At 38.9% G+C, this 26,927-nt stretch overlaps 2 protein-coding genes and 1 long non-coding RNA gene across 3 annotated transcripts; 1 reads left to right on the top strand and 2 right to left on the bottom strand.

The window, feature by feature from the left end:
- The first annotated feature begins 5,084 nt into the window (after positions 1 to 5,084).
- Positions 5,085 to 8,448, top strand: LOC126724903 (uncharacterized). The gene is made up of 2 exons (XM_050429331.1): positions 5,085 to 5,972; positions 6,474 to 8,448. Exons 1-2 carry the CDS (start codon positions 5,159 to 5,161, stop codon positions 6,737 to 6,739), a joined length of 1,080 nt encoding a protein of 359 aa, XP_050285288.1. The 5' UTR covers positions 5,085 to 5,158; the 3' UTR covers positions 6,740 to 8,448.
- Positions 8,449 to 15,002: 6,554 nt separating this feature from the next.
- Positions 15,003 to 16,689, bottom strand: LOC126728992 (uncharacterized). The gene is made up of 3 exons (XR_007656448.1): positions 16,397 to 16,689; positions 16,007 to 16,027; positions 15,003 to 15,464 (listed from the first exon to the last, which is right to left on the bottom strand). It is a non-coding gene; the product is annotated as an uncharacterized LOC126728992 (long non-coding RNA).
- A 3,651-nt stretch (positions 16,690 to 20,340) lies between these two features.
- LOC126727697 (uncharacterized) lies at positions 20,341 to 21,165 on the bottom strand. The gene has a single exon (XM_050433622.1). The coding sequence runs from the start codon at positions 21,163 to 21,165 to the stop codon at positions 20,341 to 20,343; it is 825 nt and encodes a 274-aa protein (XP_050289579.1).
- Between the last annotated feature and the right edge of the window lie 5,762 nt (positions 21,166 to 26,927).

The raw sequence follows: 26,927 nt of genomic DNA, 5'->3' as shown, positions 1-26,927 counted from the left end.
TTAGGCTTAATGCAGTTATATTCAAATATGTTAATGGTGGTTAATTAGATATAACAACCTCCATGATTTACGCTTTCTCTCACTCTCTCTCTGATTATGTATATAAGCTTAACACAGCTCAGTGATGTGTGTTGGGGATTACATTTTCAGAAATAATAGAACTCTCTTTTCTTCTTTTTCTCTCAATTTCTCTTTCTCTGTTTTCTTCTTTGTTTCTCCGTTCAGCTTCCTCACAAGATGCTTTCTGAAAGAATGATTGGCTGTTCACCTTATCTTGGATGCTTAGGATCAGATCTGCAAATAGTTGCTTGAAAGTCTTGAAAAACATGTTGGCATCTTGTAGCGTGGCAGCATCTGGAATCATGACATTTTCTGGGGCTGTTAAGGAGATATCCCCTACAACCTGAGCTTCACTGAACTTACCAGCTTTAACGTCAAACCCTTCCTCTTACTTTGAGCGGTATTCTTCCATGTATCTTGCATAATTAGGACCCGGATCAGGAGGAGGAAGCATGGATGCTTTAAAAATTTCACTGCTCGCAGACCTCAGAACCCAAACTCTCTCCCATATCTTGATTATCCCTGGAATAAACATTGGAATTGACAGAAAATTCAGAGCAGCGCTTGTCCAGGCTCTGAGGAAGACATAGACAGCCACTCCCACCTGGATAGCTAGCGTTAGAGAGTGCCTCCGCCACAACTCATTGTCTTCCAAGGATTACGCGGTAATGATGTCTGGACCACCAAGGTGCAGCAGAAAAAATGGAGCCCAAAATGCTGTTATCAAAAACTTTGGGTCTATTTTATTATCTCCAATACTCCCGGCATTGTTTGACAGTACACTCAGTGAGACTGTTGCAGACCAGTCTGCAGACAGGTAAGCGATCCACATAATGATACTGAGCTTGTCACTGGTCCAATACTTCCTCTTATTTCCCATTACAAAAAGGATGATTTCTAAGCTAAGGCTAACTAAAACCAAAGCCTGAATCTCCCTTTCCTCCAAAAATGTTCTGAGTCTTGGTGGGAAAATCTCCATAACCTTTCTCTTCCTTGTGGAGATCAAACTGCTATCTACGGAAGAAAGACACAGATGCATTAATTTGTTACTAACTTACTATGTAGCATATATAACAGAACATGATAATCAATGACAAAATGCACAAATGATGAATAGGCTATTACCTTATCAAAGCTCTATCTGACCTCTACAAGTAATGGTAAGGATAAATGATAAGGATAAACGATAAGCATGTCTTCAAAAACTTGAGTTCTTGGGGATCACTTTTAAATGTGACAATTTTTTCTTCTTATAAAAAAACAGAGACAATTTTTTATATTTAAAAATGAATTAAATAATATTTCTTTAACTTGTGATTTTTTTATTTAAAATTTATTTTTTATTTATACTTTTTTATGTGTAAAATTATTAATTAAGTTTTTGTATTTTTAAGTTTTGTTAACATTTTATTTTTAGAACATAATTTTGGTATAGTATTTAAGTACTATTCCTTAAGTTTCTCTTTTAAAATTTTGCCATGTGAATTTTTTTTCGTTAGATAGAAATATATTTTTTAGTTAAGTAGTCATATAGCTAAATTTTAAAAAGAAAACTTAAGAAATAGTACCTAAAGTACAGTACCTAAGTTTTGTCCTTATTTTTAATTAACAATATGGGTAATCAATCAACATTTTTAATATTTCTTGTGACAAAATAGATCTTAAATAGAATTTTATCAAGGCTCGTTGCAATGCTCTTGAATTTGCTTTGGATATGAATTTCATTGCTTGGTGACATGATGCAAGTTTTGTGGGTTATGCTTTAGTTCATTATGCTAGACATATTTCTTATTATATTTTCTAGATTGAGGACTCTCCTCCCATGCTACGAAGGTTTTGTATTCCAATTTGGCTCATTTGTAGTTATAGATGATTTTAGGGTCATATTTTCTATATAATTAGCAAATTCTTTGATAAAACGTACTTTACTTGTAATTTGGGTAGATCTAAGTTGGGTTTAATACATATCAAGTGGTTGTATTGAAGATATTGAAGATTAATCTAGGAAACAAGTGAAGAAAAACTGTTTTACTAAAACTCAATAGAAACCTTCTATCAAGAGTTAATGGGCAACTCGACACAAGCTCGATCTATTGAGCTTTGCGAATTCAAAATTTTCAGATCTGAATTTCGGTTCATGTTGAAGTATTTATTTAGGGTTTCTTTTCTCATAACTTTAGACATATATAAGACTTATCTTAAGAGTCGTCACAAATGAATACAGAGACCAAGAATTTATTTTTCTCTATGAGGAGCTACTACGTTTATACGCTATAGGTTTTTGGAACCAAGTGTTTCTTAATCTTCATTTTTTATGAAGTGAAGAACTTCGTAGCCAATAACAACTATTCTTGCATTGTGTAAGACAAATGAATAGCATATATTTTATTAATCAATAATGGGACCTTCTTGCATTGCCTATTGATTAAAATTTGGAAATCTTTTTATACTTAATGAGGGTTTGGATACACGTTTGCGTTTAAAGTTTGCATTTTTTTTTCAATGTGTGAACAGTAACATCACATGGGTTCACTGTGTAGAGACAAAATGCACTGTTCACACACTGTTCACAGGTCCCACGGCACTATTCACACACTAAAAAATTATTTTGTTACAATATTTTCAATTTTCAATTTCAATAAAAATAAATTGTATCCAAACAGATCCTTAGAGACCCTATGCAATTCATTTACTCACTTTTACTATAGAGTCGGCCCTAGTTCTTACATGTCACATCTACAACCTAGCGAATGAGCTAATCATGTAACAGTGACTACATACTTACAATGTTTCCACCTTCAAAAAAAAAAAAAAAAAAACTAATTACTATTTTTGAAGAAATATCACATCTATAAAATCCAAAACAAAGAGGAGGTTAGAGTACAGGTCTATCTGCGACAAAATGTAGCAACCATAATGCACCTAAAAAGTTGTGTTAAATAATTGATTGATCGTACAATGCAATGTCCAACCTTTTGACAGGAAAGATTCTTTTTTCTCTCCCTTCGTAGGAGTTCTGTTTCTCTCGCCTTGCACGAGTCCTTTTCTCTCGCATAGTTTGAGTTTTTCTCCCTTCACCACTACGGGTTATCGCTGGGTTTTCTAAGCCTTAGGGCTTGAATAACCCCCATGGATATGGATCAATCAATCATCAACAGAATTCAACATCTTCAGCTCACTAAAGAAGAAGAAGAAAGCATCTCCATCTCAAACACCAGCAGATCAGATTTAATAGAAGAGTGTGCTCTGAGCTTATTTGGTCGGCTTCTAGCAGATCGGCACCAGAACATGCGAGCTTTGAAGAGTACCTTACGGTATGCTTGGAAGATGGGTCAGGATTTAAGGATTGTAGATGTTGGGAATGGTATTCTTCAGTTCAAATTTAACTCCAAATACCAAATGGAATGGGTTGAGCGTAATGGTCCATGGAATTTCGATAATAATCTATTACTCCTGTGTAGGTGGACAAAGGGGTTATCAGTCAACAATATTTTGTTCACCCATTCCCCATTTTGGATACAGGTATGGGGTCTCCCATTTGAAAGCATGTCTGAAGAGGTTGGTAGGGACCTGGGTAACAGCTTGGGGAAATATATTAAGTCAGATAAGAGATCTTGGCTTTCAGAGCAAGCCAAATACATGAGAATACGCGTGGATTTACCCATCAACAAGCCGCTGCGGAGGGGTGGTAACATTGTCAATCAGGATGGAGGTAAGTTCTGGGTTACCTTTAAGTACGAAAGACTTCCTAGCTTTTGCTTCCATTGTGGCCTTCTTGGTCATGATGAAAACCATTGTAATGGATTTTCAAGCAATTCTGAAGCTCCCAAGCAGTATGGTGACTGGTTAAGAGCAAATGGAGGTTCGAAGAGTGGGCCTGAAAAAGCTAGAAAGATGGGCAGTGATGGATTTGAGGTGCGGAAAAATGATAGTTCAGTTGCTCGGCAAACTCCGATGACTTCCAACTCGGCAGATATGGAGGCGGAGCAGGTGACTCCATCAACTCTACAAAGCCACACGAATTCCGAGAATTTGAATTTGAACTCAGGACAAGATGGCCAGATACGCAACCTGCAGAAAATCCGGAGTTACGTGATAAGGTACGCCCATTGAGCCTTGAACCTTCTCCTGTTAAGCATGCACGTGATCTCCATTATACGGGTGGGTTGGGAAAAGAGGCAGGAGATGAATCCTCTATAGTGGGCCGCCCAAAACTTTCACCATCTGAGGCCCATGAAGTCACTAGCCCACTGAAGGCTTTTAAAACGTCCACTAGTAACTTGGAAACTACCAACACGCAATTAAGCCCAATAAGAGGAAATTGGAAGAGAGTTGCCAGAGCCCAAGGAAAAAAATTACAAAATATTGACCCACATACACAAAACGTGAAGGAGCTTTCAGGCTCTAAAAGACCAGGCAGACTTGATTTTATGGATGAAGATGAAGGTACGCCTCTGAAAAAATTGCGTGACTCAACCCTTACTGATGCATTCAACAACCAAGAGAGATCGGCGGTGGCTGCTGAGCAGCACCGCCGGAAGCAATGAATTCCCTCTGTTGGAACTGCCGGGGAATTGGGAACCCCCGAACAGTTCATGCGCTTGGCGATTATGTCAGGCGTTGGAATCCCAAACTAGTCTTCCTTTCGGAGACTAAATTAAAAGTTAGACGTATGGAGAAGGTGAAATTTAGACTGGGTTTTCCAAATGGGTTAATTGTTCCTAGCAGGGGTCGTAGTGGGGGCCTTGCTCTGCTCTGGTCTGTTGATACTAATTTAGAAATCAAGAGCTTTTCAAACCACCATATTGATGCAATAATCACTGAGTCAGGAAATGGTCTCTCATGGAGATTTACTGGGTTCTACGGGTACCCAGAAACCCACCTCAGGGAAGAATCTTGGAAGCTACTTTATTTTCTCTGTAACCAATTTAATTTACCTTGGTTTTGCTGTGGTGACTTTAATGAAATTCTCTCCATGAATGAAAAAACAGGGGGAACACAACGTTCACAAAGCCAAATGGATAGCTTCCGTAATGTTGTTAATTTTTGCGGCTTCAAAGATCTAGGTTACTGTGGTCCGGAGTTCACCTGGTTTAATATGAAAGAGGGGTCGGACAGAATATCTCTCCGTTTGGATAGAGCATTTGCTACCTCAGATTGGCTTGAATACTTCAAGAGTCCTAAAGTTCATTATTTGGTTGAGTCTACATCTGATCATTGCATCCTCACTATTACTGACTCTTCCCCTCCAGCCCGCAAAAATAAGTGCCGTTTTCATTTTGAAGCCATGTGGGTCAAAAGGGAAGATTGTCGTGAAGTCATTAAAGCTGCCTGGAATTCTGGTGCCTTGTTTGTCACGCCTGAGGGGGTAGCATCCAATCTTAAAAGATGCGCAGATGCGCTTACTACCTGGAATCAGAATGTTGTGGGAAATATTTCTAAGCAAATTCAAGAAAAAAGGAAGGCTCTCAACTCCCTTACTATGAATGACCAACATGGTTCTCGAGGGGCAGACATCAACTGTCTTAGAAAGGAGATTAATGATCTCCTGGACAGCGAGGAGACCATATGGCGGCAACGCAGTAAGGTTCACTGGTATAAGGAAGGGGACCGGAACACAAAATTTTTTCATGCTCGAGCGTCAGAAAGGAGGAGGAAGAATACTATATTGGGGCTATGGAATGATAATGGTGAATGGTGTGAGAGTAAGGAAAGTATCACAGCCGTTGCAATATCTTATTTTGAGAACATATATTCCACCTCCTTCCCCACGGGTATTGAAGAGATCACTAATGTTGTTCCTAGACGTGTTACAGAGGAGATGAATGCAGAGCTCACTAAGGTTTTCACAAGAGACGAAGTCACTAAAGCGCTTCAACAGCTCCATCCCACCAAGGCTCCTGGTCCCGACGGTATGTCTGCAATTTTTTATCATAAAAACTGGGATATTGTGGGGTCAAATATCACAAATATGGTGTTAAATGTTCTGAATTCCAATCTACCTATGACTAAAATTAACAAAACCAATATCTCCCTCATCCCAAAAACAAATCATCCCACAAAAATGACAGATTTTCGTCCCATTAGCTTGTGTAATACCACATACAAACTCATATAAAAAATCCTAGCCAATAGATTCAAAACCATTTTACCAAGCATTATCTCAGAAAATCAAAGTACTTTCACCCCTGATCGCCTAATCACAGATAATGTTCTTGTGGCTTTTGAATTTATGCATTATTTAAATCATAAAAATAATGGGAAGGAAAATTACATGTCAATTAAACTAGATATGAGCAAAACTTTTGATAGAGTTGAATGGAATTTTATTAAGGGAGTGATTGTGAAATTGGGTTTTGCTAATAAATGGATTGATCTTATTATGCATTGTGTCTCTTCTGTGTCTTACTCAGTGATCATAAACGGTGAGGCTAAAGGAAACATCATCCCTTCAAGGGGTATTAGGCAGGGAGACCCCCTTTCTCCCTGCTTATTTCTCCTCTGTGCTGAAGGTCTCTCCACACTCATTCATGAAGTAGCTCGTAACCAACAGATTAATGGAATTGCAATTTGCAGAGGTTGCCCAAGAATTACTCATCTCTTCTTCGCTGACGACAGTCTCCTTTTTTTGCAAAGCAATGGATCAAGAATGCCAAAATCTTGTCAATATTCTCAATAACTATGAAGTGGCTTCAGGTCAGAAAATCAACACTGATAAGTCATCAGTCTTTTTTAGCCCAAACACCCCCCAAGAGGTGAGGGAGAGTGTTATGTGCATTCTTGGTCCTATGCAAGATTCCAGGCACAACAAATATTTGGGGCTCCCATCCATCATTGGGAAATCAAAATCTCAGGTGTTTGCTGAAATTAAGGATCGGGTTGCCAAAAAACTAGCTGGTTGGAAAGGAAAACTCCTTTCAATTGGTGGGAGGGAGATCCTCATCAAGGCAGTTGCCCAAGCAGTGCCTACATACACTATGAGCTGCTTCCAACTTCCTAAGACACTATGTAAGGACTTGGAGAACATGATGCAAAATTTTTGGTGGGGGCAAAGGAATGAGGAGAATAAAATTGCATGGGTTAGTTGGAGAAGAATGTGCAAATCAAAGTTTTATGGAGGAATGGGTTTTCGAAACCTCCAAGCCTTCAACCTTGCCATGTTGGCCAAGCAAGGATGGAGAATCCTAACAAACCCAAATTCTCTAATGGCTCAAGTTTATAAAGCCAAGTACTTTCCTCATGTCGATGTGCTCAATTCCAAGAAAGGCAACAACCCCTCCTATGCTTGGCATAGTATTCACAATAGCCTTGAAGTTGTCAGAAAGGGCACAAGGTGGAGGGTAGGCAATGGGCGAAGAATTCATATTTGGGATGATAGGTGGCTGCCAACTCCTTCTACGTACAAAGTGATCTCGCCCCAAACAAATTTTGAAGGTTTCCCCCCGGTGTCTTCTCTCATTGATTACGACACTAAATGGTGGAAAGTTGAGGTGGTAAGGTCCATCTTCTTGCCTTTTGAAGTCAATATTATTTTGAAAATCCCTCTGAGTTATAACCTTCCTGATGACAGCCTCATATGGATTGGCAACAAAAGAGGCACATTTATAGTCAAAAGTGCTTACCATATTGCCTTAAGTATGGTGGACCTAGACGAGGATGGAGAATGCTCATCTGGTAATGAAAGGACCTCTCTATGGAAGAGAATCTGGTACCAGAAAATTCCACCAAAACTAAAAATATTTGCTTGAAGGACATGTGTCAATGGCCTTCCTACTATGTTTAATTTGAATCATAGAGGTATCCACTGTTCAAGTTTCTGCCCTCTTTGTGACAAGGCCATTGAAACCACAGCCCATGCACTTTTCCACTGTGATCATGCTAAGCTGACTTGGGCTCATTGGCATAATTGTCCTATTGATTTATCCCACTGTACCAGAGAACCAGTGGACTTTGCATTGGCCATTGCTGAAAAAGACTCCTCCTTTGCATTGGAACTCTTCTTTGCTGTTGCTTGGTCCATTTGGTGGAATCGTAATCAAGCTCTTCATGATGATTCTGGTGCCCCTCCAAGACAGATTTGGGATATGGCTAATCGAATCCTTGGTGAGTATAAGGAAGCATGTTCATTCTCTAATCTACCACAGGTCCCTTCTTTGACCAAATGGAGTGCCCCCCCTGCTGGTTTCTTCAAAATAAATGTTGATGGCGCCGCCTCGGATGATGGTAAGCCATCTAGCATTGGCGTGATAATCCGAGACTGCCAAGGCTCCCCCACTGCAGCCTCCAGCAAGGTCCTTTCATCGCCTTTTTCAGTTGAGATTACAGAAGCTTTGGCTTTACAAGAGGGTGTGCTGCTAGCATCAGAGATGGGGCTCTCCAAAGTTATTTTTGAAGAGGGTGTGCTGCTAGCATCAGAGGTGGGGCTCTCCAAAGTTATTTTTGAAGGTGATGCCCTCTCCATTATACAAGCTGTCAATGAAGGTAACGTAGGTGGTGACTTTGGGCACATTATTCAGAACATAAAGGACCTTTCTTTGTCTTTTTCTTGGTGTTTATTCCAGCATCTGAATCGGAATGGCAACAGAGTTGCCCATGATCTTGCAAAAGAAGCTAGGCGGTCTGGTGTATCTCAAGCTTGGAAAGGTGTTGTTCCAAGTGTTGTTGAAATTCTCATTTGTAATGAACGTGGTTTGTAACTGCTTTGCAGTATTGCTCTCTGTTGTAACTTTGTTTCTATTGAATGAATGCTTATATTTTCCCATCCAAAAAAAAAAAAAAAAACCTTTTGACAGGAAAATATAAGTCCTCTCATGTATCACAAGTCACGACTAGCCTGTTGCTCGCTTTGATTTGAAATTGGAGGGACCAACGGAGATGAGATTGTTTGAATCCTTGAAAAATGAAGAATCCACCGAATATGAAAACAATTCGGAAAGAAAAAGCTCTTTAATGTTAATAAAAGAAAGTGGTAATTACAATATGGTTTAACTCAAATTTAACTTATTTATATGTGATTTTATTTTTGATATTTTCCCCCTCATAATTTATTCTTTTAATGCTCTGTTACCCATCTCTCAATCTACCGTTATTCTAACACGTTTGATCCCAAAATAAAAAAACAAAACAGATCAAACACTCCTCTCTCCTAACAACTCTCTCTCTGTCTCACACTTGCTCACCCATTGAGGATGCTACCCACCTGAGTTCTTAGACCTGTTTAGTGTTTATGCTTGGGATCCTCTGGGTGATTTCTAGCAAGGAAACCGTGGAGTTACTTAACACGTTTCATAAAAAAATCAAACAAGAAATCAAACACTTCTCTCCCATATACTCTCTCACGCTTCCTCACCCATTCTAAACCCTTGATTCTACATTGCTACCCACCTGATTTTAGACTGAGAAATCGAGTAGGTTTTGTTTATGCAAGGACACCAAGGAAGAAGACCCACGGATTCTAGAAGAAGGAGACCACAGATTCGTGTTTTGGAACATTTTGGGTCTTGAATCGATTGGGTTTTGTTCGTGTTTCTCTTGAATCCATTTGTGTTCCTCGCCCTCTTATTCTAGGTAGATTTAACGTTTGAAATCTAGGGTTTTCTTTTTTCTTTTTCTTTTTTGAAATTGGGTTTCTGCAAAGTGGCCATTGAACCAGAATTCGGACATTAAATTAGCCTAGTTATTTAAGTGGTGTGTGATATTTTGATCCTATTTCCACAAGGCAAGGTCAGGTGGGAACATTAACTCTAAAATATAGGATTAGCTACAGAGTGAACTAAAGCATGTAGTAGATTTAATTTCTATCAAAGAACCACCTATGTTAGGCTATTATTACTGTCACTTTGATTTTTTAACACTAAAATTTTTGTTGGGTTTCTGCTATAGATACCTGCAAAGTGGTGTTTTTTTTTTTCAAGTTTATATGAGTGGCTGGTTTGAAGTATTAGGATTTCTGCCAGGTTTGAGTGGCTTTTTTTTTTTTTTTTTTTTTTTTTGTATTCATCAATGTGGGGCTGCTAAAACGTGTGTATCTATGGTCCCTTTCCATGTGTTTGTCTCCCACAAACTAAACAAAAACTTTTTAATAATATTGTTTGTTTGTGTGGACCACAGGATTCTATTTGGTTTGAGAATAATTTATATGCAGGTGTAATATATTTCATCTTTCTCAATTAAAAATAAGCAATGCCACTATACTAAGTCTGGGTTACATTTGACTTTATGGGTTTTATTTTTTATTTTTTAGCTTTAGATGATACTGTAGATGATACTTTATTATTTTAAATTGATTTAAATTTGATAGACTTTAGACTTTAGATGATACTTTATTGTTTAAATTGTTTTAAAGTTGATAGACTTTAGATGATACTTTATTGTTTTAAATTCGATAGATTGAGACTTTATTGTGTTGTATTTTATATGCAGATGGTTGACTCGAGTTTCCTCGAATTTCATTTTTGAGATTCATCATGGTGGCAACTTTGTGTGGAACCCAAACTTAGTATATTTAAGTGGCAGTATTTTTATTATTGATGAGGTTGACCTTGATAAACTGAGTTACTTTGAAATACAAGATATGTGTAGTGAGTTGGGGGCACCTAGTATAAGTAGATTTCATTACCTTATTCCTGGAGGTAATTTGGAGTAAGGGTTAAGACTTATAACTGAAGATAAGGATGTAGTTTATGTGTGAGATTCATGGTGCATGGCCAATAGATAGGTTAACACTATATGTTGAGGGTGTTGAGGAGCCACTTGTAGTTGAAGAGCCACTTGTAGTTGAGGAACTTGGGCAGAATGTAGAAGTTAATGAAGGAGTAATGGGGCAGAATGATGATGATGTGCATGAGGTGCGTGAAGGTAATGTGAATGCTAAAGGAGGTGATGATGTAGTAGATGAGTCAAATGTGTACAAGAATGTTCAAATTTTGATTGGTTGGAGGAAGGATTTGAAGGGCCAGATTTTGATGATGATGTATTTGGAAATATGGATGCTGGGCCTTCTACACATGATGGAGTTAGTGACAATGCAAAAGCCCCACATAGGCCTACAACAGCTAAAAATGACATGGAATTAGCAATTAGGTCTAATGCAAGAGACAGTGGGTGTTTGGAAGAGTATGAGTGGATTGAACCACCTATTAAAGATGACATGGAAAGTCTGGTAGGGTCTGATGATGTGCCAACACTAGCTGTTGCAAAAGAACCAGTGTTTAATGTCCAAACTGACATGAGAAAACCAGTGTTAAAGAAAGGAATAAAGTTTCCTAACTCTAAGGTTTTTAGGGAGGCCTTGAGGGAATATGCTAGAAAAAAGCCGGTAGATATCAAGTTCAAACTGAATGAGAAGAAGAAGATATCAGTTGCATAAATGAATGTGGATGGAAATGTTATGCATCTCAAATATCTAGGGAGTTGACATTCCATCCAAAGTGCACCTGCCCTAGAACCTTCCAACACAGCCAAGTGACTGCAGGTTATGTCGCAAGAATGCCACTTGGACAATAGCTAGTGTTAAACATCATGTGAGGCAAAAAATTAAAGTTGGCATAAGTATCAGTCAAGTGTATAGGGCAAAAAGGAAAGCTATTGATTTGATTGCTGGGGATGAACAACTGCAATATAGGAAGCTTAGAAGTAGCGTTATTTTGCAAACTGAAATGGAGGATGAAAATGCACAACCTAAATTTAAGAGAATGTATATTAGATATAATGCACAAAAAGTTGGTTTTTCGAGAGGTTGTAGATCAATCATTGGATTAGATGGGTGCCACCTGAAAGGGAGATTTGGAGGGTAAATACTTTCTATCACAGCTAGCGATGGAAATGATAACACTTTCCAAGTTGCATTTGCTGTTTTTAAGCAAGAGAACAAAGATTCATGGGTTTGGTTTTTGCAGTAGCTTTCAGATGACATTGGGAATCCAGAGCAACTTAATCTGGTCTTTATCATTGATAGACAGAAGGTATGAACTAGAATTTTAAGATTTTATTACTAATACATGCATGAGTTCATTTGAACATGTTTAACTAACTTATTGATTAAATTTGTGTTGTATCTGAAATAGGGCCTTATACCTACAATTGAAATGTTGTTCCCAACTTGTGAGCATAGGTACTGTGTAAAGCATATCTACAATAATTTTAAAGCGGACCATAAAGGGTTGGAGTTGAAAGATGCATTATGGAGATGTGCTGGAGCCATAACAGTTAGGGAGTTTGGGACGAGAATGCAGCAACTGAAGGATCTGGATGTCAAGGCTTGGGAGTATCTTGCTTCCATCAACCTTGCATAATGGTTTAAGTATCATTTTAGTAGTAAAGCTTTGAGTGACTATTTTGCTAATAACTTGAGTGAGTCTTTCAATTCCATGATCTTAGAAGCTAGGGATAAGCCCACTTTGGCAATGCTGGAGTGGATCAGAGTTAGGTTAATAACTAGACTCTACAAAAAGATGAAAGGTATAGAGAAATACACTGGAAAAGTGTGTCCTAGTATTGAAGACAAATTAGAGAAATTAAAACAAGAATCTATACCTTTTTGTGCTACTCCATTTGGTAGGTTCATGTATGAAGTTGATAATGCTCGTGAGAGGCATGTGGTTGACTTGATAAAAAGAACATGCAGTTGTTGGATTTGGGATTTAACAGGAATTCCTTACAAACATGGGATCTGTGTTATTTTTAATAACTTAGAGAAAGTGGAGAACTATGTGCATCCTTGTTACTTGAGAGAGGCATATGTTGAAACTTAGAAAGAGATAATATAGCCAATGTCTGCCCAATTTGAGTGGGTTCAAACTAACCAACCTGTTCTAATTGCCCTTCATGTGTATAAACCACTTGACAGATTACCAAAGCAAAGAAAAAAAGATCCTGAAGAGCCAAAGAATCCTTATAGAGTTTCTAGGATGAACAAGGGTATCAAGTGTGGGAAGTGTCATAAAGAAGGGCACAATGCAAGAGAGTGCAAGGCTAGTATCACTGGTGAAACTCCATGGTAGAGAAGACAAAGACTTGGTAAAGAAAAAGCTGTAAGTATTTCCAGATCTTGAACTCTAGTAATTTCCTCACATATTTGATGTATATGTAACTTGTACAACCTTTGATGTAGGCACAAGGTAGTAAATCTACAAGAACCAAGCAAACTGCTTCTGGGGCAACACCTCAAACTGTATCTCAGCTTGCACCAAGTACTAGATCTCAGCCTGCATACCAACCTTTTGGTCACCATTCATCTCAACCTGCACCAACCACTAGGCCTACACCAAGTACTTAACCTCCAGCTGCATCTAGGGCCAACTGGTTCTCTTCCTCCTCACAACCAAGTTTCTATACCCCTAGAGAGACATGTGATTCCTTACCATCATCATCCCAAGTATTGCAGCTTATCAACCTCTACTTTTTTTTTTCTTTTTTCTCTTACTTGATATTATTGGACCATCCTACTAACTGCTACATTTCATTATGTAGCCAACAAGTGCCTCTGGGAGCACTACTGGTGTAGCTGGTCAAAGAAGTGGTGGTGGTACTACTATGGGGTTCAATGGCAGAAAGTTTGTTGTATCAAGGCCACCAAAGTTTCAACCACTTGGTGGAAAGGGCAAGTAGGCCAACAAGGGCATCAAAAGCAGTAAATGAAGCAAATCATCAAATATATATATATATATATATATATTTGTTATGGTTCCCATAGTTAATGTAACTAGTATCTAAATTGGTCAAGTACCAAAAACAATATTTACTGTTATGGTTGGAAGATGTGTATGTCTGATGTGTGGTGGACTAGTGGTTAGGTTTTGGTTGTAATCTTATATGCATGTGGCTTAAAGACAAAACTGGTTGTCTTTACTTTTGGTAGATGATAACATTATATATGTTTAGTCAATGCAGTAGATTTTATTTGTATTATTGAGTTTTATTTAATGTAGCAGATTTTCAATGCATCAAATTTTCAGTGCAGTAGAATTTTTTTTCAATGCATCAGATTTTCAGTGCAGCAGAATTTTTTTCAATGCAGCAGCTTTTATTTGCAGCAGAAATTTGTATAGCAGGGAGGATTTTTATTTAATGCTTTTTATAACAAGCAGCAAGCAGAAATTTTAGCAGGCAGAAAGTTTTAGTAGCAAGCAGCAAGCAATAGACTAATCATATTTTCTTGCAAGCAGCAGGCAGTATGCTTGACCCAAAAGATGACTGCCTTTTCACTATTTTTTTTAGAAACTTTCATTCTTTGATACTTACGATAATTAGGGAAAATAACAGGTTTTCATTTGGAAAGATACTTGTTGTTTAATTAATGTGTATTGGCAGATTTTGTATTACCGAGCTTTGCTGTCAAAGCAAGAAGATTTTGTATTAATGAGCTTTGCTATCAAAGCAGCAAGAGAAAGTATGCTTGACCCAAAAGATGACTGCCTTTTCACTAGTTTTTAATATTTTTTTTTTTAAGAAACTTTCATTCTTTGATACTTGTGTTAGTTAGGGAAAATAACAGGTTTTCATTTGGAAATATACTTCTTGTTGTTTAATACATGTGTATTGGCAGATTTTGTATTGCTGAGTTTTGCTGTCAAAGCAGCAAGAGAAAGTATGCTTGACCCAAAAGATGACTGCCTTTTCACTAGTTTTTTTTTTTTTTTTCTTTTTTTTTTTTTTTTTTTTAAGAACTTTCATTCTTTGATACTTGTGTTAATTAGGGAAAATAACTGGTTTTCATTCGGATAGATACTTCTTGGTGTTTCATTTGGAAAATAACAGGTTTTCATAAACACCTTAATGTGCTATACAATATGAAAAATGAATTTAAAAAAAAAATTACAAAAGAGCCAAAAAGGAGGACACAAGAACAGCACAATAAAGCAATCAACAAAATGACGAGCAATGCATATAACATTAACATACATTAGAGCTTTCACATGTATCTATTACATATAGACCTCCATGACAATAAGAATGGAACTTAAATTGTAACTTACAATAAACAAGGACTTAAATCTGTCCAAATAGGGTTGGTATACCACCAAAATGAATTTAAATACCCCACAAGCATCATGGCAGACTAAGGTTCTTCACCCTTATATTGTTGTACATTGAGGCAAAACACAACAACAACATGACAAAAATGAAAGATAATCATGACACTACTAGTGCTAGCTTGTACAATATCTCACTCTCTAACCCTCATAACTTTCTCCCTAATCTCACAATTCACAATTAATCACAGCTAATAATTTGAACTTCTTGGATGGTTGACCATAGCCTGAACTGGAAAGCCCACTGATCCACAGAAACAGCATTTGCTGCTAAGCAAAGGGGGCTTTTTTTTATTCAGCAAGCTGCAGAGACACCAACTAGAGACTTTCCAGCACCACAAGGTAGCTCTATAATGCCAGATCTTGCTCTACCTACAATTAAATAAGTTAATGCAAGAGTAATATATTTGTCTTGCCAAAGCCATCAGAGAGCTTGAGAAAATCTAACAATGAAAAAATTGTAAAATTGTTAATAAGAATTAAATCCAGTCATTATACTGAGACTTGAATTAAAATATCCTAGCATGTCTATTACATAGGTAAGGAATTATGGATGGTGTATGCACCAAGAAGTTTGGTCTTGTAGAATTTTAATAGAATAAATACATGAACAGTGACAGTGGAAAAATGCAATAGTTCAGAAAAGAAAGAAACTTGCAAAGGAAAAATAATGGTCAGCATGCATGTAAGGTAGTATTTAATTAGAGAATGGAAAGTGTTATGACCTTAAAAATTCGATACTTTTTTACTTTTAATTTCCTCAAGCATAAAATTTTGAGATCAACCAATTGCCCAAGTACATGGTTATTCCTCTGCTCGTGTTATTATTACTTGAGGAACAATTACTCATACAATTCTATTTTATTGTCCATTTTATACGACCCTTCAAACAAGTTTTGAGATAGAAACCACACCTCGGTTACGGCCAAGCAATCCTGTTTTGACAAATAAAAGAATAAAATCAGCTTTTGGGGAACTTAAAATTAAATCTAGTCATTAGACTGAGACTTGAATAAAAATATCCTAGTATGTCTATTACATTGGACTCAGATGGAATTTTCAACCATCTGAGTCCAATTTTATATTCTCAGTGGAGAATCTATACAGAGCAACACAATTTCATATAGACATATCAAATCCATAATACTTCAAACGAAACACCACTTTGCAGAAACCTAATTTCAAAAAAATTAAATTAAAACCCTAGGTTTCAAAAATTAAATCTACCTAGAATAAGAGGAAAAGAGCAGATGAAAAAAAATAATAATAATAAAAAATTCAAGCTCAGAAAGTCAAGAACTCACCCTATAGAGAGAAACACGAACAAATTAAGATCCAATTTGTCCACAAAAGATCACGGTTTGGTAACAATCAAAACCCTGAATCAATAGTTCAGTAACTCCACAGTTTCCTTGCTAGAAATCACCAAGAGGATCCCAAGCATAAACGAATCTAAGAACTCAGGTGGGTAGCATCCTCAATGGGTGAGCAAGCGTGAGACAGAGAGAGAGTGTGTTGCTAGGAGAGAGGAGTGTTTGATCTGTTTTGATCTTTGATTTTGGGATCAAACGTGTTAGAGTAATGGTAGATTGAGAGGTGGGTAACGGAGCATTAATCGAATAAACCACATATGAATAAAATGTCAAAAATAAAATTATATATAGATTAAGTTAAATTTGAGGCAAATCACAAGTAGTAAGATATAATTACCTCTAAAAGAAATCCACCAAAGATTTCTACAATGTTCAACCGCTCTTTTGAAGTGAAATTAGGCCTAAAACTAATAAATCTAGTCCTTAGAGGTTGGGGTACTTTTTTAAAGTAGAATGAGGCCTAACATAGTCTCTTTTATTCACTTACATACAGAACATAAAAGAGATAGAGTCTCACTTCTTTCTAATATTTTTTTAATTAGAATTTATTTTTAAATAAAAAATTGCTACATGATTTACTAACTAAATAAAAGTTGAAGAATAAAATTCACTATCACTTGTCATTGTGTATTTAAAACAAGAGGAAACATCCAATTAAAAAAATATTAAAGGTTTAGGGTTTAGGGTTTAGGGTTTAGGGTTTTAATTGGTCGTTGTTACTTTGTTCGTCGAAGAACTCCGTTCTGAGGCTAGCGAGTCCTACTTCAACCGAGATGACTGCTTCTATTCCGTAGGTTAGATTGAACGGCGTCTCTCCCGTTGGCGTTCATGCTGTAGTTCTAGAGGCCCATAGAACACTTGGTAATTCCTTGGGCCATGCTCCCTTTGTCCCCACTAACCGGGTCTTGATGATCTTTAGCAAGGTCCGGGTCGTTACTTCCATCTGTCCATTGGCCTGAGGGTGTCCTAGTGACGAATACTTGTTCTTGATGCCTAGGCTCGTGCAGAATGTCCTGAATCCGTGGCTGTCGAATTGTTGACCATTGTCTGAAATGATCATCCATGGTATCCCAAACCTGCAAACAATATTTTTCGCTTCTATGATCGTCGCTAGTGCTTCTGCTTCTACCCATTTCGTGAAATAGTCTATCGCGACAAGTAAAAACCTCATCTGTCTCTTTCCCTGTGGTAAAGGTCCCACAATGTCAATTCCCCATTGTGAAAATGGCCAAGGTGAGGAAATGGTCGTCATCTTTTCCCTCGGGACCCGTTGGACATTTCCGTACCTCTGGCAACGATCACATCTTTTGACAAAATCCATTGCGTCCTTCTGCATTGTGGGCCAGAAATAACTTGCCCTCATCGTCTTTTGGATGAGGGATTTTGCCCCCATGTGGTGGTCGCAAATTCCCCCATGCACTTCTTCTAGAACATACTTAGCTTCTTCCTCTTCTATGCACCTCAAGTAAGGCTGGGAAAAACCCCTTTTGTAGAGCTCGTCATTGAGTATGGTGAACCTGACAGCTCGCTTCTTGATCTTCCTGGCTTCTTCCAGGTTCGATGGTAATTGCCTGTCTTTAAGGTAAGACAGAATAGGAGTCGTCCACCCTGAGCGAGTGTGTACAGCGAAGGTCTAAAATTGTTCAATGCTAGGGAAATTTTGTTCTTCCAATCTCCAATCATATGCCCTTGATTGATCCTCTGCGGATGCAGCCCGTGTGACTTCGTCAGCCTCAACATTCTGGCTTCACTGGATCTGAACAAATTCTGTATGATCAAAGTTGCTTATTAGCTGGTTCGTAAATTTGAGGTACTTCTGCATTCTTATCTCCTTTGCTTCAAAATCTCCTCTAACCTGTCCCATGACGAGCTGTGAATCACTCCTTAATGAAATGTTTTTAGCTCCAAGTGCCCTAGCAATTCTTAGTCCTGTCAATATAGCCTCGTACTCCGCTTGGTTATTTGTTGTAGGGAACCTGAGCTAGACACTATACTTCAAAATGTCTCCTTCTAGGGAGGTGATGATGACACCTGCTCCACCTCCCTTCTAGGTCGACGAGCCATCCGTATGGATCATCCAAAGTTCTTCGTGGTTTTCTTCATGCTTAGAGTCGATGAATTCTGCTATGAAGTCTGCTAGTGCCTGAGCCTTGATGGCTGTCTGGGGGCGGTATTCTATATCAAATTGACTAAGCTCAATAGCACACTATACCATTCGTCCAGCAGCTTCAGGTTTTTTCATCGCTCTTTTGATAGGCTGGTCCATCATTACTATGATCTGGTTAGCTTGAAAGTATGGCTGGAGTTTTCTCGAGGCCAATATTAGAGCGAAGGTAATCTTTTCTATCTTCAGGTATTAGGCTTCAGCTCCTTGAAAAGCCTGACTGATGTAGTACACTGGAAGTTGTATCCTGTTCTCCTCCCTAACTAAGGCTGCGCTGATTGCAGTTACGGATACTGCCAGGTAGAGGAATAAATCTTCTCCTTCCTTAAACGGACTCAAGAGTGGGGGATTGCTCAGGTAGTGTTTTAATTCCTAGAATGCTTCCTCGCATTCCTCCGTCCATACGAAGGCCTTTTTTAAGGTCTTAAAGAAAGGAAGACACTTGTCCGTCACCTTTGAGATGAACCGATTGAGGGTAGCTACTCTTCTTGTAAGGGATTGCACTTCTTTCACCGTCTTTGGAAACGACATCTCGAGGATAACCTTCACTTTTTCAAGGTTTTCCTCTATCCCTCTTTGCAACACCATGAACTCAAGGAACTTCCCTGAGGAGACTCCAAAGGCACATTTGGATGGGTTTAGCTTCATGTTGTACTGTCTAAGCATGTTGAATGTCTCCCTGAGATCGTCCAAATGGCTCTCTTCTTCTTTGCTCTTGATGAGCATATCATCAACGTATACTTCTACGTTCCTCCCGATCTGCTTGCTGAACATCTGGTTCACCAATCTTAGATATGTGGCTCCTACATTCTTCAAACCAAAAGGCATGACCCTGTATTAGTAGAGCCCTTGGCTGGTGATAAAGGCTATTTTTTCGTGATCTTCCTTTGCCATTTGTATTTGCTTGTACCCAGAGAATGCGTCCATGAAGGTGAGGAGCTTGTGCCCGACAGTTGAGTCTACCAACTGGTCGATTTTTGGTAAGGGAAAGCTGTCCTTTGGGTAAGTGTTGTTTAGATCAGTGAAGTTAACGCATATTCTCTATTTCCCATTCGCTTTTTTGACCATAACGACATTGGCCAACCACTCGGGATAATAGACTTCCCTGATGAAGTTGGCAGCGAGCAGTTTGCTCACTTCGTCCATGACGGCTTTGTTCTGTTCAGGGGCAAAAACTCTTCTTTTTGCTGGACAAGTTTCTTCTCGGGTCTACTTTTAAGCGGTGTTGGATGATGTTGGGTGGTATACCCGGCATCTCTTTGTGGCTCCATGTGAAAACATCTAAATTATTTTTTAGGAGGCCAATGATCTCTTTCTTCATCTGGGGATTTAGGCTCGTCCCTACTCAAGTCGTCTTTGTAGAATCCCCTTCAACCAACTCTATCGTCTCCAGCTTCTCAACAATTTCTTGCGTCTTGTCTTCAATTATCCACGTGTGGTTCTCCTTTGAGGCTAGGATTGCCTAATAACACTCCCTTACCAATACCTGGTCTCCTCTTATCTCGCCAACCCCTTGTTCTGTTGGGAATTTCACTTTCAAGCAGTAGGTGGAAGTGGCTGCCTTCTAGCGATTAAAGGTAGGCTGTCCTATAATCACATTGTAGGATGAGGGTGAGTCTACTACCAAAAAATTATGCTTGTTTGTTACCTGGAGGGGATGCGAACCAGCTGTGACTGTTAGTGTCACTCTTCCCCGGGGATACACCTTATCTCAACTAAAACTGAAGAGGGGGGACTCAAAAAGATGAAGTTTCTTTGGGTCCACTTTGAACGGCTGGAATGCAGAAAGGTAAATAATGTTTGCCGAGCTCCCATTGTCAACCAGAACCCTTCTGGTATTGAATCCTTCAATCATGATCATAATGACCAACGGGTCATCATGAGGCTGCTTTACTCCCTTGGCATCTTCTTCTAAGAAATACATGTCTTGGTCAACCCGTCTTTGTTTCAGAGGATGCAAACTATGGACACTGTTCACCTGTCTTTGGTATGATTTCTTGAGGGAATTGAACGACCTTCCCTTGGATGGCCCCCCCGTGATGGTCCTTATTTCCCCTATTGTACTTTGTGGACGAGGTTGTATGTTATCCTCATCTCTCTGAGAAACTTCATGTTGATCTCTACCTCTGTCCCTATACCTGCTCGAATCTTCTCTTTTCACGTACTTGTGCAATTTCCCCTTCCATATGAGTTCTTCTATTTGCTCTTTCAGGTCTCGGCAATCCTCTATGTAATGCCCGTGATCTTTGTGAAAACGGTAGTATTTCCTCTTGTTGCACACGTTGGGTGACGAGTGTAATGGCCTAGGCCATTTCAGGTATTTCTTGTCCTTAATCTCCATCAAGATCTGGTCAACGGGCATCACTAGAGGCGTGAATTTCATTGGACGAGGGTTTTTGTCATCCCTGTTTCTACTTCCTTCAATATTCTGCCGATCCACTCGATCCCCTTTTTGTCCTCTTCGGTCATCTTCTTTCTTCTTTTCCTTGGGCTTCTCTATCCCATCTATGGCTGCTAAGGCGTCCTTAGCATTCATGTACTTCTATGCCTTCAGAAGCGCCTTTGCCATTGTCTTAGGGGGTTTTTTGCCAAGGAGGCCACAAAATCCCTGGACTTCAACCCAGCCTTGAAGGCCATTAGTTGTACTTTGTCGTCTGCTTCGTCTACCTCTAAAGTTCCTCAAGTGAAACGTGACACATAGGACCTCAAAGTTTCCTTCTCTCCTTGCTTGATGGTGAGCAAATGGTCGTCCTGCCTTTTTGGGTGCTGCCCACCAACGAAGTGACAAACAAAGGCACTGCTTAGCTGCTCGAAGTTGTCAATAGAGGATGTTGGTAGCTTGGTGAACCATTCCCGGGCTGCCCCCTTAAAGGTGGTAGGAAATGAGCGGGCATAGGATCTCATTAAGGGGCTGTTGGAAACCCAGAGTTATTTTGAAGGTGTTGAGGTGATCCAGTGGATCCTTCAATCCGTCAAAGGGCTCGAGTTGTGGTAGATGGAACTTGGAAGGCACCGGGCATTCATGGACAACTAAGTGAAAGGTGAGTCCGTCTTTTTGACCATTCTATCCAGACTTTGATATGTTTTTCCCTTGATGGCATTTCTCAGTTCATCTATCTCCTTTCTCATCTCCCTAAGGATATCTGAGCTCGCACTTTCTGGGGTGCTGGGTCGCCTCCTGTGACTATTCCCCTCATCATCCCTATTGGTCTCTAGACAATTACCTTCCTGTTGCATCATCTCTTGATTCTACCTAGTAAGCTCTTCCATAATGGCTACAAGTGACTGAATTTGTAAAACCAATGCGGTAGGATCTGGGTTAGTGCTGGACTCCATTTGGACTTATTAAGAATGGAGTTGTGTTCTCGAACTGGGTGCTCAAGAATTGCTAAGAAGTTCCCCACAGACGGTGCCAAACTGATGATGCTTAGATCGTCAGTAGAAATGTTCATCTTGAAGGGAATCGTCCTCAGCCAATCCTGATCCTGCAACAAGTCAAGCTATGAAAAGAAAGAAAGTGGTCACCAGTGTGGCGCCTGCCACAAGGTCTCTGATGCCAAAGTTAGAATGGCTAGAATAACAGAATGTTTGACGTAGAATGTTTTGAGTGCATATGTACCTTTTCTTTTGGACCTTATCGGTAGGTATTTATACAAGTGTTTTCCTCTTCCTTCTAGCCGTTGGGGCTACCTTAATGGTGATTTTATTCTCATATCAGTAACACCTTTATAGAACATTAATGGTGGGTTATTTCCCCAACGGTATAGAAATTCATCATTGCTTTGTAACGCTTCATTAATGATTGGACGGACGAGTTTGTTCTAGCCTGATGACGATCATTGGTTGGACGGTTTCCAGGATTATCCTTGTCATTTCTTTGTCCTGTAGACGAAGGTATAATTAGGATCATCAATTCAAGTACCTTATAAAATTGAGGAAAACTCATTGATCTTTTAATGTTGCCCTTAGTGGCTCGCAGTGTGCTACTTCTAAGCTTAACTGGGCCCAGCCTCCACATCTAGGCCCAAATATTTATGGGCAAACAACCATGATCTACTGCAAGGTTTTAAAATGAGTTTGGAGGGGGTTCAACAACCAGATGAGCCTCTAATGGGTCTCTTCCCCAGGAAGGTAAATTTAGGACAGACTTCAATCTGCGAAGCATTCAACTTAAGCCCACAATGAAGGTAATATCTATTCTGCTCTTGATCTTGTTAAACTATCTCAAATTGTTGAGGAGACCAGCCTTATTAAGCCCCTAATCTCGCTATGATTTCTATAGCATGGAACTGCATGTAGATAGGCTAACTGGATCTTGACAGTTAAGAGCACTAAGGGCAATAATAAAAAGAGTACAACTCAGAGTGCCTAATTGAAACTAAAGCCAGTGTGAGTAGAATACAATAGATTAAAAGAAAAATGAGATTTCAAAGTTGTCACGTTGTGCAATTAGAAGGATTTGTAGGAAGCTTAACCCAATTATGGAAGGGAGTGGACATTAAGGTGATCAAGTCCAATGAAACTTTAATTGTTAGTGATATCATTGCCTTGGGCTTGGGCCTTGACTATTAGACTTGATTTTTCTAACATGAGTTAGCATAGAAGTCTAAGGACCATGAACCAAGTTAGATGTCTTTGCATCTACGGATCTCCGTATGCACATCTAACTAGGGCTAGGCGGATAGCAATTTTTCCTAGATATGGCAAAACGGGTCAGAATTTACTGACTCGAACCTGAATTTTTTGACATGAAGCAAAAATGAATAAACTCGTGACTCAACCTGTTTTTTTGCAGGTCAACCTGACCCGACCTATTCAAATTTTTTTATTGCCAATAAGAGTCACATGACAAGTTGACTACCCATTTATTAAAATTAAAAAAAAAAAAAAAAAAAAAAAAGATAAAATGAAAGGAAAATTGAAAACATTTAAACAAAGCAAGATATTTGATTTGACTATATATGCACTACTCTAACACTACTAAGTTGCTAACACAGTAACACTACTGGTCTACTTACACAAAGTGACAAAACAAGTTGAAGCTACTAAACTTAAAAAAAAAAAAAAAAAAATCCAAACAAGCAAACCTAATGCCTAATCTTCAAACCACACTTACATCTCCACTGCTCCATAGTCAAGCAAAGAGCTTTCTCTAGCCTTCCTGTAAGGACCCGTTTTGCAGCCTAAGCCCAAAGTGTATGATCTTGGCCCAGTGAGCCCAGTATAATGAATTTGTAGAGAGTAGGTTAAAGAACTAGGCCTTAATGAGTTGTACAACGACTAGTACTAAATTAAATGACAATCAAACGCAAATAAGAGATTCTAATATCAATGAACTTACAGTTCGAGGAGGTCTCACTTTTATAAATTGATGATTGCTACAGTGTTCTCTCTCTATTTTTCTAATCCCTTCCTTTTGGAGGGTCTCTTACATTATATAGCTCCTTCTGGGCCATCTTGATCCTACACTTATTGATCATTTGAGCCCTTACTTGAGTACCTATCCCATCAGACACCTTTTTTGGCTTTCTGTGAGTTGTGGTAGTCAAGGCAGCACTGTTCAGGGGTCTCTTCAACATAAATGCGGCCAGAAAAGCAGTTGTAGTATATTCAATGCGGTGGTAGCAGCTTTCCCTTCGATATTTTTGAGTTCCCATCTCCTTTGTATGCTTATGATGCACGTCCTTATCACTGGAGCTTCTTCGAAGGTCACCCTCATTAGTGAAATGTATATTTGAACTGGATTTATAATGTCCGAGGAGAAAATTCCTCCTCGGACCATCTTTAACTCATTTTTTCTTACAATATTCTAAATTTGTATCACCCATAGTGATAGGCCATAAACTGAATGACCCCTTGTGATATAAATAAATTAATTAATTAGCTAAGTTATTAATTAATCAATTTATCATGCAAACGTGTGGTAACACAAACAAATCACCAATAAACTAAATATGTAGCGGAAAATAAATAACACGGTAATTTGTTTACGAATGAGGAAAACATAACGGCAAAAACCCCACCGGGTAATTTTCAGGTCACCATTCCTGAAACTCCACTATTATCACAACAAGCGGTTACAAGTAAAGGAATCTAAGTACCTTACCAACCTACAGTTGAACCCTTACCCCAATACCCAATTTGACTTGTTCTATAATGACAGTTCCCCTTTCAGATGCACGACCCCTAGTACGTGACTAACCAATTGTGCGGATCCCAGTACGTGACTTTAATCACCAACTAAGAAGGTTGTTGGTTGTAAAGTTCTTCATTTCATCCACATGATGAAGATCAAGAAGATGCTTGGTCACAAAACCCTACGGTGCACATACACAGCAACATCTTTAAGAGAGAGAGATGAACTAGGGCAAGAACTTCGTCTCCGGTCACAATTTGCTTAAACAGAGTTTGCTCAAAACTTGTGCAACTTGTGAACACTTTGACGGCCTTTAAACTGATCCTTTTATATGTCTACTTTTAGGAGAAAAGAAGAACCAAAGACACATTCACGGATCCCAAGAAAATTAGATTGAAATTCTGAAAACCTTAAACCTCAACAGATAGCAAGTGTCGAGCAGCTGTCAAGCACACTGAATGAAGAACAGCTTCCTTAAGCTTGATAGATGCAACTGTCGAGCCAGCTATCGAGCTTTAATGATTTTGCACTCTGAACTTGTTTTCTTGAACAGACTTGAAAGCTTCAATATTTGATCTTGAAACAAGATTTCTTGAAGTATTTAAAACATCCTAAATCTACCCAAATACAAGTAAAATGTGTTGTCAAAGGATAAGACAATTACATAAAATCATGACATATGGTCTTAACAAGTGAAACACATATGTCCTAACAATCTCCCCCTTTGGCAATCCGTGACAAAACCACAACAAACAAATGAACATATGAGAGAAGTCATAAATCACTCAACTCATATTCACTTGTTGAATACAATAAAATCTATCCTAACACAAACTCTTGAAAAACTTTGCAAGAAGAGTTTATGGCAAGTAGACTTTGACAACCTGTATTTCTGAAACATTTTAAACAAAACTCATCAAGGCATCTTTGTGTGAAACAGAAATAATAGATTGCATACAAGTATAAGAAACATGTATATAAAGAGAGAAAAGAAACAACACATGAAATGGTAGGTGAAATAAAACATACATCAATATAAATAAGGAGATAAGTACAATGTATGTCTATAAATGGTCACAAGACCTCATGTACAAGAGTAATGTATCTAAACAGAAAGAAAAGAAAAGATACATACTATCCTCACTACATCCCTCAAAATGTATCAACACTCCCCCTAACAAAATGGTCCTATACTAACTCTCCCCCTAAGATGGACTACTCTCATACCAAAACTACTCCCCTTTTTTGTCACAAATGACAAAGGGTAAGAGTGTCAAGTAGACATCTCATCGGCAGAGCTAGCATCTCCATCATCATCATCGGAAGCATCATCGTCATCACCATCATCATCATTCTCATCCTCAGAAGTAGAAGCCACGGGAGAAGGTGGTAAAGGAGTAGCCTCAAGAGCAAAGCCAACCATAGACGCCTGTCATCGTGCAATACGATCGACACGAACGTTCACCTAATACAACTCCATAGAGAGTGTATCGAGGCGAGGATCCATGAGCTGCAGCTGCGCCATGATATCTCCTAGAGACACATCGCCCGAAAAAGAAGGAGGAGCTGATGTGGATGGAGCCGAACGGGATGGAGCGGAACAGGAGGAAGGAGTTGCTGAATCCGATTGCCGCAACCGAAGCTAGGCCTCGCTATGTTTAACGGTAGCGTAATCTATGGCACATATGATGGTAAAATGGTCGGAAGAGGGAAAAGGAACAGAAAAATGACGTAAAATCCTCGTGAAAGTGGAAGGAAAGATGAGCTTATCAAGGGTCGCCGAATCTAGATGAACATCTATAATAGACAGAATGAAATAAGAAGGGAAGTCTATGGTAAGATGCTCAAGAAAAGACAACAAAAACCAAGCACGAGGCTCTATGATGGAGTTATAGTGAGAGAGGGGATGCAAAACAAAAGTCATCACCATGTTCATGAATCTAGAATCTTTAGCAAAAGGTCGACATGGTGTAAAAAGACGCTCACCCCAAGCAGTAGGGCGCTTATAGAAAGCAGACATGAGCTCATCCCTGGACACAGTCCTTAGATGCTCACAACCAGGATAGTCAAGAAACTCTATCCTAGGGACCCGAAGCACATCCGCAACCAACTACGGTGTGATAGGAATACGCATACCCCGAACACGAGTGAAGAAAAGAGGT

This window comes from Quercus robur, chromosome 5 (assembly GCF_932294415.1).
Source record: "Quercus robur chromosome 5, dhQueRobu3.1, whole genome shotgun sequence".
NCBI classification, from domain to species: domain Eukaryota; kingdom Viridiplantae; phylum Streptophyta; class Magnoliopsida; order Fagales; family Fagaceae; genus Quercus; species Quercus robur.
The sequence above is the reverse complement of the archived record's forward strand: the minus strand, read 5'-3'. Positions and strand labels throughout refer to the sequence as shown.

Bases quoted from the DNA above. Each gene is read 5' to 3' on its own strand.
- LOC126727697 (XM_050433622.1), bottom strand. From the start codon at position 21,165: ATGAATGCTAAGGACGCCTTAGCAGCCATAGATGGGATAGAGAAGCCC.
- LOC126724903 (XM_050429331.1), top strand. From the start codon at position 5,159: ATGAAAGAGGGGTCGGACAGAATATCTCTCCGTTTGGATAGAGCATTT. The intron at 5,973-6,473 runs GTATGTCTGCAA...TGTCTTACTCAG, and splicing joins CAAGGCTCCTGGTCCCGACG to TGATCATAAACGGTGAGGCT.